The 18,311-nt window shown below is 34.7% G+C and overlaps 1 protein-coding gene and 1 pseudogene across 1 annotated transcript in view; both read right to left on the reverse strand.

Moving 5' to 3' along the window:
• Positions 1-18,311, reverse strand: part of LOC123662364 (atlastin-like) — a 55,979-nt gene that overhangs the window by 8,007 nt on the left and 29,661 nt on the right. The window contains exons 3-5 of the mRNA XM_045597211.1: positions 7,846-8,069; positions 6,789-6,938; positions 80-235 (exon numbers count right to left, since the gene is read on the reverse strand). Coding sequence (XP_045453167.1) covers positions 80-235; positions 6,789-6,938; positions 7,846-8,069 — 530 coding nt within the window. The remainder of the gene's footprint in view (positions 1-79; positions 236-6,788; positions 6,939-7,845; positions 8,070-18,311) is intronic.
• LOC123662365 lies at positions 13,754-15,450 on the reverse strand (annotated as a pseudogene).

Genomic DNA, 18,311 nt, shown 5'->3' on the forward strand with positions numbered 1-18,311 from the left:
GTGTTAAGACAAAATGTTGTCTTGGAACATTTAGTTACTAAGAAACCATGCAATGTTTTGCAGGTGAATCAATTCTCACCTGCAAGTGTTGCAGGTCGTCTTCCTGTATGTTCTGCGACAGGTTGTAGATCTGCACGGAGGACAGCATGGTGGACAGCGCGAACACCGTGGCGCAGTCCCGCACCGTGGACTCGCTGTCGAACGCGCCTTGCGTGTCCAGAAGGATTATCGCTACCTACAGCGTACCGACAAATATTTCTAATTAAAATATACATGTCCACAGCTGTTATCTTCTGTAAGGTCGAGGTACTACACCAGTTGGGCTGCTCCAGGTTTTGAGCTGGATATTTCTACATTCTTAATCGGTGGTAGCTTCGCTTAACTATGATTAAAACTTTATAAGATGACGATTTGAAGGTGCTTTTGAAGACATTTTGAATAAAGTTTTTTTTATTTTTTTATTTATTTATTACTTCTTGCATACATATAATCAAACACTTTTACGTAGTAAAAAAAAAGAAGAAAAAAAAAACAACAGAACAGAAATAAAATTAAACAAAAAGTAGTTACAATGACAGCATGCAAAGGCGGTCTTATTGCTTTAAGCAATCTCTTCCAGACAACCCCAGGTAAAAGGAGATTATGAGTAACAAAGTGCGGGATTGTGCAAAAGTAGATAAATATAAATAGAATTATAAATACATAAAAAAATACATACATACACTTACAGAAGAATAAGATAAACATACAAAATCATGAGAATAAATAAATTTACGTAAACCATACGTAAAAATATAGGTACACATATTAAATACTTACAACATACACAAAATACATACATACATACATACATACACATACATACATACATACACATACATACATACATACATACACATACATAAATACATACACACACATACATACATACATACATACATAAATACATACACATACAACATAAGTACACAAATGCATATCACAAAACAATATAAAAATAATAATTGTGTTTGCTCGCAAACGAAAAAAAAAAACCGACTTCAATTACATTGACGAGTAATACAACGTAGATCGACGAAAAAATAGTCAAGTAACGACGCGTTATCAAAGATTACTCAAAAAGTAGTTATCAGATCTCAATAAAATTTATATGTGACCACATGATAAACATCAGCTTTCGATTAAATTAAAAATTATTAAAATCAGTACACCCAGTAAAAAGTTATTGCGGATTTTCAAGAAGTTCCCTCGATTTCTCTGGGATCCCATCATCAGATCCTGGTTTTCTTATCATGGTACTAAAATAAGGATATCTTCTTTCCAACAAAAAAAGAATTATCAAAATCGGTACACCCAGTAAAAAGTTATTGCGGATTTTCAAGAATTTCCATCAATTTCTCTGGGATCCCATCATCAGATCCTGGTTTCCTTATCATGGTACTAAACTTGGGATATCTTCTTTCCAACAAAAAAAGAATTATCAAAATCCGTACATCCAGTAGAAAGTTATGCGGTATAATACAACGCAGGTCGACGAAAAAAGCGTCAAGTAAAAACGCATTATTAGATATAGCTCGAAAAGTAGTTGTTAGATCTCAAATAAATTTAAATGGGACCAATTGGCACACACCACCTTTCGATTAAAAGAAAATTTGTCGAAATCGCTCCACCCAGTCAAAAGTTCTGATGTAACATACATAAAAAAAAAAAAAAAAAAAAAAATACAGTCGAATTGAGAACCTCCTCCTTTTTTGGAAGTCGGTTAAAAAATAAAAAAACATTTAAAGCGATAGGTAATGTTTGTATAAGCGATTCTTAAAAATTGATAACGAATCAGAATGACGAACGTTTCCAGGTAGGCTATTCCATAGTTTCGCAGCCTTAATCGTAAAAGAGTTTCTGTACACTTGCGATTGCGAAACAAACATCTTCAGCCGATTGTCTTTACGTGATCGAAGGTTTAGGTCAGAATTTGAGCCAAGAAATAAAAAACGTTCTTTTAAATAAGAAGGAGATAAGGGATTATAAAGAATGGAGTAAAGAAGGGAAAGCATGTGGAGATTACGGCGCAGTCTGATTGGTAGCCACTTGAGTCTTGTTCGGTATTCGGATATGTGATCAAACTTACGCAATCCATATACGAAACGTATACAATGGTTTTGAAGTCGTTCAAGTTTGTTCAGCAATTCCTCTGAAAGATCGGGATAAGAGGAGTCTGCATAGTCTAAAAGCGGTAGAAGAAGTGAATGTGCCAATGATAATTTGGTCCTGACAGGAAGTAAACGCTTCCACCGTCGCAAACAGCCAATAGTCGCAAAAAATTTTCTGCTCATCTCATTCACCTGTGGAGCCCATGACATAGTACTGTCAATAATAATACCAAGATTCTTTACTGAGGTTCCCACAACTAAGCTAGTATTATTTATTTTAATTAAGGGTAGACTATTAATATTAACTTTCGCGATCTGTTTTGCGCCACCTAACAAAGCCACCTGGGATTTATTGGGGTTTAACGCTATCCCAAAAGACTCACTCCACGAACTAATTTTATTCAAGTCAGAATTCAAGTCTTCGATTGCCTTGTTGATATTGTTAGCAGGGGCAGAAGTATAAACTTGCAAATCGTCAGCATATAGATGATAAGACGAGGAAAGAGATTTGGCGACAGTGTTAATAAAGATGGAAAAAAGGAGAGGAGAAAGAACACCACCTTGTGGCACACCAGCAGTAAGTGAACAATAAGTTGAAAGGCGGTCATTACTGCGAACACACTGTTCACGACCACGCAAATAACTGTCGAACCATTGGATGGCATCAGATGAATTAATGGACTTTAGGACGGCTAGAAGGATGTCAAAATCAACCGCATTAAAAGCGTTGCAGAAGTCTAGCAACGCTATGACTGTAATGCGCTTATTGTCCATATTAAGTCTTACGTCATCAGTTACCTTAACTAGAGCTGTTACTGTACTATGGCCAGACCGGAAGCCAGACTGAAAAGGACTAAGTATATCATTTTTAATTAGAAATAGATGAAGTTGATGATACACTATACGTTCAAGGACTTTAGAGAGAAAAGGGAGAATAGAAATCGGTCTGAAGTGAGAAAACGAAGTTGGATTTTTAATCTTAGGGATAGGGATTATTTGAGCTTTACGCCAAGAACTAGGAAACTTATGACAGGTTAAAGAGCAATTAAAAATGTGAGATAGGATAGGAGCTATATGGTCAAGTAGTAAAATAATCATTTTTCGATTTATTCCATCGTAGCCAGCTGCATCCGATTTGACAGACAAAATGTGTTTTTTGACGTCATCTGGAGTAACTGGTTCTAACTGAAAAGAGGAAGGGATAGTAACAGGAATAGATTTGAGGTAATTAATAGTATTCTGTTTGATATCAAGATCCATGTGCGGAACGGAAGCGAAGTGCTTATTAAGCGCATCTATATCGACGCTAGAGGGGACACTCTCTCGTTGACGACCGATACCTAGTGTGTTGAGAAATCGCCACACCTTAGTAGAATTACTGTTACGTATTGTTTCATTAATGTACGTACGTTGAGCATCTCTACAAGCAGTACTGCAGCGGTTGCGTAATAATTTATATTTACAGAGATTTTCTTCAGTCGGTCTTATTTTGTATTTATATTTGGCAGCATTCCGCCTCACCATCAATGACCTGATATCGTTCGTCAACCATGGTGCTGGAAGATGCTTTAGTTTTGTTGGACGAAGAGGGGCGTGCTTGTCGAACAGTTCGTACATTATTGAGTTAAAAATTTCTATTTTGCCGTCAATATTTAACTCGTCGTTAATGGTATCCCATGCGATGTTATTTAAGTCGCTCGTAAAATGATCAATATCAATATTTTTAAAACACCGACGCATAGTTATCGTTGGTCGTACTTTAGGTGGTCGTACTTTATATGACAGAAAGAGAAGGTCGTGGTAGGAGAACGCATCAGCAGAAAATTGACCGTGTGTATCAACATGCTCCACAGAGGAAGTAATCATTAGGTCTAGTTGTGATGGCGTGCAGTTAGGGAAAAAATGAGTTGCGTTAGTGGGAAGTATGTTAAGATTAGAACTGTTAACTATACTAATAAGACGTTTAGCGCGTTGATCATTTTTTAATAAACATGTATTAAAATCTCCCATAATTATACTGTGATCCATAACCGGAACATACTCCTCAATAAGACTCTCGAACGCCTGAAAGTAATCTATATGGAGGGAGGGACTATAGAAAACGCCTAAAAGTACCCTCAAGCGCCCGAAAATAACCTCCACAAGAATATGCTCCAAAGATTCTGAGTATTGTGACGGGGATTTACTTAAAATAGTGAAAGATATATGGTCTCGCAAATAAATCGCCACACCACCACCACCCCTACCAGTACGGTCATTACGAATTAAGTGAAAGTTAGGTAAACAGAAAGACTTTGAAGGTAAGCAAGGTTTTAAAAAAGTTTCAGAGACTAGGACAGCGTGAATGTTATTATTGTTAAAAGAGGAGAGGAGGTCAGGAAAATGAGAAGGAACACTTTGTGCATTGATGTGAACAACATTGAAATTTTTAGGATAGGCAGAGAAGGCAGAATCAAGGAGAAAACTGAGAGGAATAGTTGAGCTATGGAAACTATCTCCAGAAGATGATGAAGCAGAAAAGAATAAATTTTCATCATTAGAAAAGCTACAATTGAGATCACTTAAACTCATATTGTAAAATATTTTTGAAAAAAAAAGAAAAAATAAAACGCTATACAGTAAATTAATATAATAATATGTGTAACCAGATATATATAAATAAAATAAATATGTAATAATAAAATATATATACAGCAAATAATTAACGGTGTTCATTTATACACCTACCAGCTGTGTAAAAGAGATTGCAACACTTAACACATACATAAAAAAGAATACAAATTAAAGTAAAAAAAATCAACAAATTCTGTGGATCCGTATAACTATAACAATGACTACAGATACAAACAACTATAACAATGACTATAGATACAAGCGTGAAGCAAACGAATATGAAATGTATATAAAGAAAAGAGAGGGTAAAATAAAATAAAAATTAACATATAATTGAAGGTAATATAAAAAAGTATCTAAATGTACCTATTTCTTGGCGGCTTTCTTGGATCTGAGCGTCATACCTGTCTTGATAGTGGAACTCGAGCTGTGAGAGGTGTTGGGAGCTGTGATGACTGAAACCGAGGCGGCAGATGATGCAAGAGAATTGATGTCACTCATTGTATGGATATGATTATGTGTTCCATCAGGCCCAATGACAACAACTTGTCCATTTTGTGTCCAACATTTGGTGATTCCAAAACGATGACGAGCAGCAATGAAGACCTCATGTCTTTCTTTTGTCAAGAACTCAGAGAGTGTTATACCTGTATTTTTAAGAGTGCTTTTACTAGACCATAGTTTATTCCTCAATGATATATTACTGAACTTTATAAGAACTGCTCTAGGCTTGCTGTCAGCTCTGATCTTTCCTAAGCGATGACATCGACTAATATTATCCTCAGTAAATTCAGGAATTTTGAAGTGGTTGCCGAGTGTTTGGGTAATCAAAGATGTAATTTTTTCAGTTTTAGACTCTGGAATACCATGAACTAACAATATCCTTCTACGACTCCTCATCTCCAGATCATCATATTTCTTACTTAAAATCTGTACTTGCAATTGAAGTTGCTCAAGTGCAGTCAAAACAAAACTTCTGAAGGCGGTGAATTCTGCAGCAATATTTGCAATATTTGATGTTGGGCTACTAGCTGAAATGGAGCTTTGCAGACTGGTCTGGAATTCATTCATTCGGCTGATGAAACGTTCATTCATTTCAGAAATATTTTGCTTGATAGTATCCATGACTCACAATTTTTTATATCCCCTTTCTTCCAAACAAGTGTGCTGGGTTAAAGTAAATTTATAGGAGTAGTCAGCTGGTTGGTAAAAAACTTCTAGCACATAATATGAGTAACTATACTCTAATTGTATATAAATAATTAATTTTATTATAGCGAGCTGTGTCAATACGTGTTTACTTTATCACAACTACCCGCGACTAAAGTTATTTCTGATTTAGAAAAAAAAAATTAAAACTATTTATTGATGTGTCATATGAGTAGCTTTCCTGTTTTTTACACCAATAGGATGACAGACAAGACTATGGACGCGTAGGACACCTTTACCCTCGAGCAATGCTGCTCTCACGTAGCGCTGTGCTCCGAAAGAGAGATAACATACATGAAAAATACTTTTGATTCTTATTTACTGTACTATAGTTTTTAGAGATTAATCTTCAATTTCTAAGTTTTCTAAGTGATTATTACATATTAAAGTGTATACATAAAATATTTAACTGAGGTAGGGCACAGCAGGAATGTCCTGTTCAAAATATGGAGCAGCCCGACTGGGGTAGTACCTCGACCTTACAGAAGATCACAGCTAAATAAATACTGTTTTCAAGCAGTGTTGTGTTCCTGTTGGTGAGTAAGGTGACCAGAGCTCCTTGGGGGATTAGGAATGGGTCGGCAATGCGCTTGCGATGCTCCTGGTGTTGCAGGCGTCTATAAGATACGGCAATCGCTTACCATCAGGTGAGTCGTATGCTTATTTGCCGACCTAGTGATATAAAAAAATAAAAATGTATTTACAATTATACAGGTATTGTAATAAATAGCCACTAACTTCACCAATATATTCCAAAAATAGCATTAAATTGACGATGCAGTTCCAAAGACATGATGATACAAATGTTCAATATACCTTTTCACCATCTTCAAGCGTTGCCTTGAATATCTCCGACCACATGAGGATGCCGGTGGTGTCTCGCTCGGAACCTCCCCTCCAGCTGAAGCCTGACAGCGGCTGGTCAGGGTTGCCCAGCCACTCGCTGCCACCGCCGCCCGCCCCATACTGTTTACAGAATATTAGAAATTACTACCCGCTATAGTCAAAAGAAGGAACAATTACTGCTAATTTCAATAATACGATTCAGCCTGTAACACCCCGCAGCTGGGCCTGTGACAGCCCCCTTACTCCATATTGGAGAACTTAATATGGCTACTAAGTATTTTATTGTAGCTGAATTTTTAGTTATGCATTTTTGATTTCAGATGCTTTGTTAAATTAGTTATAATTTGATGATTTAAAAGTTTTTGTTATAATTAAAAAAAAAAAATTGCCCCATTTTGACAAGTACTAACTATAAGATAAGATGAGATATAAGATATAGAAATACTCAAACAAAGTTAAAGTTTTTATTCGTACTAAATGTACTAGACGAGGAGGGTTATGGAGGTCAAATATCAATCGCTCTTTGTATTTACGTACACACACATATACATACACTTCATAAACATGTGATAATTGATGGAATTAGATACAAAGATATAAACTAAATAATGCAGTATATGTTTTAATCTCTAGTATATATGTACATGGTAAATTAGTATTATTAATTAGTATTATTAACTAGTCCGAGTTATTTATTTATTTCAGAAACACATAAAAAACCACAATGATCTCAGTGAATGCCAAACTAGGATTTGAAAAGTTGTCGCAGTGGTAAAAGCGACTAGCCATTTCAGTAACGATCGTGGGTTTGATCTACGCTCGCGTTCATTATTTTATTTAACTCATAGAGATGCAAGTCCTGGTCAAGACGCTTATGATTGTATTACGCTCTGCCGAACCTCAGACACATTATTTCATCCACATCTATTATCTGTGTTTTATTGTATTTAAAATTACTTAAATGATGTATTCATTACTAGAATTTAACCTCTTAAAATATTTACACACTCACACTTACGGACCGTACCTTGTGGTGCATATACCGTAGAAAGAAGTCGAGCAGGAAGGACTTGCCCTTCCGGAAGGCGCCTGCTACTGAGATGACGACAGCCGAGCGATCCTTGATGTCGTCCTGCAGCAGTAGGGTCGCCAGGGCCTCCTCGTCCAGCACGAACGAGTGCTCGGGGCCCGTGTTCACGATCTGAACACCGTGCGGCCCCGCGAGGGGCGCAGGCGCCGGCTTCTCTGTCACTGGAGTGGGAAAAGGGGGTGCGTTATTGTTTTATACAAAACAAATTAGAGATATTTAGATTTTATCATTAGTACTAGTAATTGTACTATATACTAATAACAAGTGGCAAACGAGCGCAGCGCCCGACTGATGGTAAAGCAGTTACCGTAGCCTAGGAACGCCTGCAACAGGGACTTGTCAACTTTAGCTACGAAATGGTATAAGTATATCATTGCTGTGTTCGAAGAAGAGAAGGTTCGGGAGCTTAATCCACCAAGCTATTCCACGTTGGCGGATATCATATATATTCATACGCATACATTCAAGGTAGAAAAAATCTTACAATTATTCTTAATATTTCTTAACTATATATATTAATAATTCTTATTTTCTTACTCTATCGGTATTCGAAACTAAACATTTAATATTGCTTGGGTTTTTGTATATTAATTAATTATTAAAATTATTTTGTGCGAATTATTCGCTATTATTAGTAACGATCGCTATCAGAAGAATGAGCATGATCTCGAGTACCTACTTCAAAATATAATTTTTGGTAGATTAGATTATATTAGTAACAAAAAAGAAAGTACGGGATTCCATTCCACAGTGAACACGTTATATGTTAAATAAACCATACGATCGAGGTCACGTCATACATATTTACAATTGCTTGTCGGCTGGCGCAATACAGCGGTCACTATCATTGCGACCTCACGCTAATAGCTCCTAGGAAATCTATTGAGTGGAGGATCTAGGAAGTGAAGTTCTATCTTTACACACATACATATATAAATATATACATATAAATACAATCGAAATGTCTATTTGTAAAGTGACAAAAGTGGGGTGAAAGGGACATTCGTGCAGCATTTAAAGGCCATTATGAAAGGATTCGGTGACAGGTTTATAAAAAAAAAAAACTCTTATTAATGAGTGATTGGAATCTTCATTTTTTTCTATGAGCACTCTGAAACAGTTGTCTCGATATTGACGAGTCATTTACACAAGCTTATCATCATCAAACTACACCTAAAAAATATTTTACACCAGTTTAAACTTTAACGAAGTTTGCGGCTCTCGTTGGCCATTTTATAATGATTTTAACATTTCAATAACAATTAAAGCAATACAAACGCAATTATGAAAATTTAACTCTAAAGCGCCATTCACAAAATATGTCACACGAATTTCACGATTTCTTGACGCCCCTCCCCCCGTTCTTGTCATATATGGTCCTTTTTTACATATATACTTTATCGCGCTCAAAGAATACATGCAAAAACAACATAATAATAAGGTTTATGGCAAAGGTGGACTTATCTCTGAAAAAGATTTCTTCCAGTCAACCCACGGTCATGAGTAAGCGCTCTATTCCCCCTTTATATTATTCCCCCTACCTAGTGTTACGTCACATATTTTGCACTTCTCAACTATAAATTCTTATTTATTAAATTAAAACATCTATTATTATAATTAGATATTGAAGTGTGATGTCACAAAATTTTGGACCACTCCCCACACCTTATGACAGAATGCCACATTTCGTTGACCCACTTCCCCCCCTATCGTGTGACATAATTTATGGGTGACTCCTAATTTAGTTGTTAATTCTTTATACCTATATACGTATTTTCATATGTACAAGTGTGATTATCTGAATAGTCGACCTGATCAAGTTTCCAATATCATAATTTAAAAAAAAAAAAAAAAACATACAAAAAACACACACAAGAAGTATCAGTTTCAAGATCATTAAAAAACGTTGAACATGGAATATACGATTTTATTTTTGTTACACGCTTTTTATTAGCTTCATCTGTATGTTTGTATGTTTGTAACCGACTCCTTTGAACTTCATTTTGACCCACTGCAAAAGTTCAGATTTCATTTAAACTTTAGACTTATCGACGACTGATGACAATATACTAATTTTATTAGACTATTTCTTTATCGTAGTTAGGCTCGTTAGAATTAAATGATTTTTCTTTTTAGGTTGGTTTATTTATATAAGCGTGTTTTTTTTTTTGTTTTTTCGAACTATTATTTATTCTCATGTAAATTCTACAATTCGTGTTTTGGTGACATAAAATTATATAAAGTATTTCATATAAATAAAAACCATAAATTACGAGCAAATCAATTTGAAGGCGCCGTAAACTCTGACTTCCAACCGATATCATAAGAAAAAGACCACTTAAAAGTTTATTCCAATTTGTTACTTGTACTCGTTTAAGCTATTTTTACATAAATAAAATTAAATATGATGTAGAACTCAACGAGATCATTCACATGAGGCTGAGAAAATAAAACCGCATCGTTGATCCCGTCTGTACTAACTAAAAAAAAGCAAGTCAAGCTTGAATTGAACTGGCACACAAGGATATGCATATATTTAACAAATTTGCAGCTTTATAATATTAATATATATAATATTATTTGTTTTTAGTTCGCGAGAATCGGAGATGTGCATTGTGAGTTGAACAATTATGTAAGTGGCGCGTTCGCTTTCAAATCAACTTTCCAAAAATTATATTTAATTAGAGACACAGTGAAATATTTTTGTGATTCCTAATCGAATGCTACCGAGGTTCGTGTTAGATATATTTACATTTAGGAATAAATCTTTATAAGTACTTAGTGGTCGCCAGTGATTGAAATTCGACCATAATCATATATATATTGAAACGCTAAGGTTTAAGATGCCTTTTTAGATAAAACCTGACAGTTACTCCACATAAATTATATATCATTTTATAGATAATTGCTTGCATTATCGGCATCAACAACTAAAAAACTTATTATTGTTTTTGTATATTAGTTAGTTATTAAAATTATGTATGACGGCTTTAATTTTGAAACAACGTCAACACAACAACAAAAACACAACGTGACGGTCGGTAATTTTTTTTACTTATTTAGTGCGAATTATTCGCACGGGTGCTAGTAATAATTAATTTAAATTATTAGTCTAAACATTGTTAAAGTTCTGTTGGCAAAGGCTATATTTCTATAATAATAAACAAAAGAGTATATGCGGGATATATATGCGTGTGTGTGTCAAATATATGAGAGTGTGTGTGTGTGTCAAAAACATGGGTGTAATGTTTTTTTTAAAAATTGATTTAATGTATTTTTGGAACACAATTATTTCAATTTATTAATTAATTGTACTGTATTATTTAATTGTACTGTATTTACTTAATTCATATATACTTTATTGCACTCAAAAATACATATAGAAACAAAATAAGAGTAAGGTTTATGGCAAAGGTGGACTTATCTCTGAAAGAGATTTCTTCCAGTCAACCCGTGGTCATGAGTAAGTGTTTCATATAGCGAGGCAAACAGTGCAAGAAGTATTCATTAACGGCCGATTCCAATATTCAAACTTCGATCTAGAGATCATTGCAATCCAAGATAGAATTCTTTCTCTCGATCGATCCTCGATCTGCGTTTCAATACAACGATCTTCAAACGCCGATCGAGATTCGACGAGCGTTTGGAGATCAATCCGTACCCTCCCGTGCGTTCCATTTTAATCAGTATTTATGTGACTGCGTTTTACTCATATTCTAGATTTGAGAGCATTTGATAACTTTTTTTATTTATTAATATTGATATTTCCATTTAATATTCTTTAAACACCAGATTATATTATAATTTTCTAAATATAATGTTACATTTTATGAAATAACACACCTTAAAACTTACTAAAATTGAGATCGGAACGTAACGTACGTGAAGACCGTGAAGTTGTCAATTGTCAACTTCAAAGCTCAATCGAAAGAACTCTCCGTACTACACCGCGCTCTTTGCTTGTTTTCTTGTGTTTGGATATCTACTGCTACCTTTGTTTATTCATTTAAAATGGAAAGTGGACAGATGAGTGATAACAAAATATATTAAGATTTATAGTACATATTATGTTGGTCGAACCGAGCATTCCCGACCACCCGCTGTGAAGACGCTACATTTCGCGCCTATTTTTTTTCTGTTTAAGGTTTCAACGAAACCCCTAACGAGAGAGGAATCAAAGACTTTGCTGTCTTTTATAGAAAGCAGCAAAATAATATGCAACAAAGCTACCAATGCTACCACCAACAAAATGAAAACGGAGGAATGGAAACGCATCACCGACCAATTTAATGCAGTTGTTACATCATGCCACCGTACACCTCAACAACTGCGTTTGAAGTGGGAAAATTTAAAAAAAAATTCTCGCAAACGCAATACATTAATTAGGATGAACAACATTAAGGTCAGTATCTTGTATTATAGATTATGTATTTAGGTACTTGCTTTACTGGTTTGTATAAGTTGTACATCTTTATGGTTAAGTTTATAAAGTTATCTTGTTTTTTAAGACTGGTGGTGGTGGTCCAGATTACATCCCTCCGGATGAAGTCCTAGACAAGGTAGCTACTTTGTTAGGCAATACGGTGGATGGTTTCACTGTTGAATATGGTGGCGATGCTGAACTTGTGCCGGAGCCAATAAACTGGGCTTCTGCTAATGTAATTATTGGTGATGGTGATGGTGGTGGTATTGGGAGTGATTTTGTTGTAGAATCACAAATTATAAAATTAGATGCCAGCTCCATATCTCCTGGAGTCCAAATTTTACAAAATGAGGTATTAAATGAAGCAGAAGACCCAGGAAAGTGTTCAGCAAAAGAACCGAAGAAATATTTATTCACTCCTAGAGCTAGTGGTATTGTATTATCTGCTTTTTTTATATTATAGTATAATTTTCAGTTAAACCTTTATAGACAACTTTACTTACTACTGCTGGTGTAGACCCGACAAGTCAACTTTTTTTAATAACTATGATCGGATGGCAAGCAGAACAAGTAGTAAGCTTGATGGTTTGTATGATATTTGCTCTTAACTTTTATTGCAATCTTGGACTTTAGGGGGCTGTAATAGAGGTTTTTGCTAACCCATTATGTTAGATGTTTACATAAAGTTAGAGTGGTAGACTGTAAGTCATTAGCAATTCGTAATGATACCAAATCTCTGAACTCCTACAGGTTCCAAAAGAAAACTCTTCTCCAAGGGTGATGAAAACCGTTCTGCTAGGAATCAAGCCATAGCAAATTATTTTATAGCTAAAACTAAATTATTAGAAGAGAACTTGGAAAAGGTGTTATTAGAAAAAAAAAATTACAACTAGAGATAGATAATTTACAAAAAGATAAAAGTTAAATTAAATATTTATTGTTATTTTTATTTTAATTCGTTAAATTATATTTTGTATTTTGATTTAATTTTGTAGAATAATAATAAGTTGCGAGTGTAAAAATGTTTGTTTTATGTATTCCTTTTTTGATTTGTATTTTGTGTTATATTTCTATGTAATAAATATACTTGATAATACCTGCTTTTTTTAATGAAAAAATAAACAGTATTTTAAGTAAAGAAAATATTTATTTATTTGAGCACCAACAAAGTACATAATAAACACATAACATACACACAAAACAGATAGAGTAAGTACCTTAATATAGTATATGAAATGGCAAAATAACATAATATTAAAAAAATTCTAAAAAAAAATACAATGCTTAACAACTAAGCTTACAAATAAAAATTAGTTTATTAAAATAATAACAGCTAAATATTACTGACAACTTAGGAAATTAAATTTTATTAATTAGAAAATAATACTAATAACATTAAAATAATTTATACTATTTACTTTTTTTATACATTAGAAACTAAAAATTCATCAATAATATTGAATTCCTCTTACAAAGTCGAAAAATATCCATTTATAAGCTCATTCCTTTCAACAATATCTTGCAATCCCAGAGCTTGAGATTGAGTGTCTGCAACAGAAGGATCTGTTACTAGGCTTGCTGGCAACTCTACTTCTGAAGGCATTTCTTGCATGTTGTATTTTCTACAGATATTGTGTAGAACTGCTGTTGCTATTATAACTGCTTGAACATTTGCAAGTGAAAAGCGCAGAGGCAAAAAAATAACTGGGAAACGACGCTTCCATACACCAAAAGTACTGAAAATAAGTTTTTTATTAGTATAACATTAACAACAACTTATATTTGATTTTTATAGAAGTGTAGGTAGAAAATAAAAAAGTATTTGTAGTACCGTTCAATTAGATTCCTTGTTGCAATATGAGCATCATTGTATTTTTGTTCTGAGCTATTACTTGGATTTAAAACTGGTGTTAGTAAATATGCTCTATTGGGATAGGCACTATCACCAAGTAACCAGCGGTTGCCAAAGGTCCCAATGTCACACTGAGCTGTAAAGAATAAATATATAGGCGAGATAAAAATCCATGTACATATGTATGTATTTGGAATTATCGCAAGGCTATGAATTTTAAAACTAGAATCCAGTATTTAATTGTTACTTGCCTCTCAAAACAGAATTGTTAAAGATAGTAGCATCATGTGCAGAACCAGGCCAACGAGCTACTACATTCATCAGTCTCAAATCTGCATCACATACAGCCTGAACGTTTAAAGAAAAGTAACCTTTTCTATTCCTGAATTCTTCACCGATTGCTTGCACTGAAAAACAAACCTATAAATCTTTTGTAAAAAAGTACCTTTTTTAAACTATAAATATATTTACTAACTTGGAGACTGTATACGTATATGAGTACCATCTATTGCACCAAGAACACGTGGGAAATGGGCTATTTGGTAAAACTTATTAACACTGTTTTGGTGCATATAAATGTACTTGTTATATAACTTTGCAATTGATTTCGATATATTTTGAACAATTCTGCATGCTGTTGACTTTGACACCCCTACAAAGTCTCCTACAGCAATAAGCATTGTGCCTAATGCATAGAATCGAAGAGTCAGCAATAGCTGGTGAAGCGGTGAAACCCCATTATTTCTGGAAACAATAAATATTGTTTTATGATAAATCCTCATAAATGTATAATTGATAACTGGCAATAGTACAACGCACAAAGGACAACAGTAGATATTGAGACATTGTTTACTTACCGCTTTGAGGTTACTTTTATAAATGGCATAATTTCTGATAAAAGTAACTCTACCGCAGTTTTATTGATTCTAAATCTAAATGTAAATTCAGCTTCATTTAGTAGCGCAAGTGGTTGATCCGCGTAAAACTTTTACGAGGCGCCGGAAGAAGTTCATCATCATCCCAATCTGAAAGCTGTTCTAGCACTTCCAACTCCAAGTCACTTTCACTATCACTGTACATTTTTTACAATTGAATGCCGGATTGGTATTAAGGTGATTATAGTAAATAAGGTGATAAAATTTAAAAAGGTGAAGTACCTAATTGATGAAAAGTAATAAAGAAAAAAAGATCGCAACGGAAACCACCAAATGTTAGGGATTGCAAATTTGGATCACAGATAAGTCAAATAAGATTTGTCAAAGTCAAAAGATTGGTTATTGAAACCCATCAACTGCCATTTTCAAACAGAGGACGATCCGAAAACCGTTCGAATCCGGATTGGTGCCTCTGACGGATCGCTTGCAGTTTTGGATTGCATAATCAATCTATGGTTCAGTTATTGAAACGGTTTCTCTAAAATTTAGATTGCAAACTTAAACTCAGATCAGTAAAAATGGTTTGAGATCGTTTATTGGAATCGGCCGTAAGATAATAGATATGTATATAAAAAACGCATCACACTCATCGGCCCACAGTAGGATTATCCCCTGTGTCGGGGGTCCGGAAACACACAATACACAAACGCACAGACCACGAGAAACATCTATATGGCCAAAACAAATATCCGTCGTGAGCGGAGATCGACCCTGCGACCGTAGCGCAACAGTCAGTACTGTGACCGGCTGCGCCAACGCGTCGTCAAATAAACTCTATAATGTTTTTTTATCCGAATTTTCCCTAGACTTAAAAATTTATGGCACTCATAAAAAATCTACTAACTATATTTACGAATGCGTGCTTTCAAATTCCTCTCATCCTCATCGATTATAACTGTTTACAAACTTTTACATCCGCAGTAACTTCCGGCGTGAGCTTCGTTCAAGACTCAACATTTACAATTCGATTTTACAACTTGTATCGAACGAACGACCTTCGTCTATTTCAGTGTTCTTGAATCAGAGTTTTGATTCATTGATTGAGTTAAATCAAATTACGTTTTTTTTTGTTATTGCTATGTTGCTTCTGAAGCCTATTCGAATATATATCGAAATTTCGATTTTGTCTTTATTATGTATCAATTTATATTAATCGATTTTTAATTTTTTTTTTTTTTAATATAACTTATAAATCATTGTTTGCTTTGATTGATCATTGATCACACACACACAAGGTCGTTTCTTCCTAAGGCAGGCAACTTCACGTATGCTTCATGTATCACTCAGCTGATATAATTTTCACTCAGATTCAGACTCGGGGCAAGAATCGAACCCACAATCCTTGGACCAGAAAGCGTGGTCACTGCAGCCTACACCCCTACGAGCCAGTAAAAATTGCAAATATTTTAAAAAGGTGATAACAAAGTTGAGAGTTCACTGAGCAAATAAAACTGAGTGAAAGTTGTATAACGTGACGTGAGGTTTCCTTGTGAGGTGAGTTCGATCTACTTGAATGAGCAACAGAGAGCGATACTATTTGATGCGAAACTATGTATTACTAATAATTGTGTTTGCAGACAAACGAAAAAAAACCGACTTCAATTACATCGACATGTAATACAACGTAGATCAACGAAAAAATAGTCAAGTAACTACGCGTTATCAAAGATTACTCAAAAAATAGTTATCAGATCTCGATAAAATTTATATGTGACCACATGATAAACATCGGCTTTCGATTAAATCAAAAATTATCAAAATCGGTACCCCCAGTAAAACGTTATTTCGGATTTTCGAGTTTCCCTCGATTTCTCTAGGATTCCGTCATCAAATCCTGGTTTCCTTATCATGGTACCAAATTAGGGATATCCCCTTTCCAACAAAAAAAGAATTATCAAAATCGGTACATTCAGTAGAAAGTTATGCGGTATAATACAACGTCGGTCGACGAAAAAAGCGTCAAGTAAAACCGCATTATTAGATATAACTCGAAAAGTAGTTGTTAGATCTCAAATAAATTTAAATGGGACCAATTGACACACACCACCTTTCGATTAAAAAAAAATGTCTAAATCGGTCCACCCGGTCAAAAGTTCTGATGTAACATACATAAAAAAAATACAGTCGAATTGAGAACCTCCTCCTTTTTTGGAAGTCGGTTAATTAAGCGACTTGAAAAAAGGAGGAGGTTCTCAACCCGAGTGTATTTTTAAAGTAGCTTTTAATGTATCGATTTTGATTATAATAAATTAATAAACGCTTTACACTCTAGAGATCCCCCAGTAGGATTTTGTCCAGTGTCGGGGGTCCGGAAACACATACAATACACAAAGACAACGCCCAGACCACGACTAACATCTATATGGTCGATACACATGACTGTCGTGAGCGGGAATCGAACCCGCGACCGCCAGCGCAACAGCCAGTGCTATTACCGCTGAGCTAACGCGTCGTCAAACATTGACCAATTAAAACGTCGTTACTGCATTTACGACGTTTTAATTGGTCAAGGGGCGAAATTAATAAATGACAGCGACGGATCACTATTTGAACCGACATCAAAAAGAAGGTTCAATTCGTCTGTGTGTGTTTTTTTACCCGACTGCCAAGGAAGGGTTATGTTTTTCGCGCGTATCTTGTATGTATGTAATATTCTTTACTACCTCATATTTCCAGAACCACTGAACGGATTTACATAATTGAGGTATCGTTAGGTTCGTCTTAGCTGCCCAAGTGTTCTTAGATAGGTGACATTAAAAAAAATCAAACATGGCGGCTGCGCGAAGCCATTATAGTTAATGAAAAAAAAATTTTTTTCTCGAATACTACAATATGGATATCAAATTGAAGGGCACAATACAAGGATTTTAAAAAAGTATATCATGATTATTATTTTGTGCGTTTGTTTGTTACTACAGTATACGTTTGGTGTTTAACTTTTTACTAGGTGTAGCGATTTTGATGATTCTTTTTTTGAACGAGAACTGGTCTTGTGTGGTCCCATTTATATACACAAGTTCGGGTTACAATGTCTGGCGCCGAACTTGGGGAGACCTGTGTCCAATAGTGGACTGCGATAGACTGAAGTGATTATATATATATATATATTTTTCTTTTAACATACACAGTTTATTGAGATCTGACGATTACCTTTTGAGTTATTCCTAATAATGCGTATTTACATGTCTATTTA

This window comes from Melitaea cinxia, chromosome 18 (genome assembly GCF_905220565.1).
Source record: "Melitaea cinxia chromosome 18, ilMelCinx1.1, whole genome shotgun sequence".
NCBI classification, from domain to species: Eukaryota; Metazoa; Arthropoda; class Insecta; order Lepidoptera; family Nymphalidae; genus Melitaea; species Melitaea cinxia.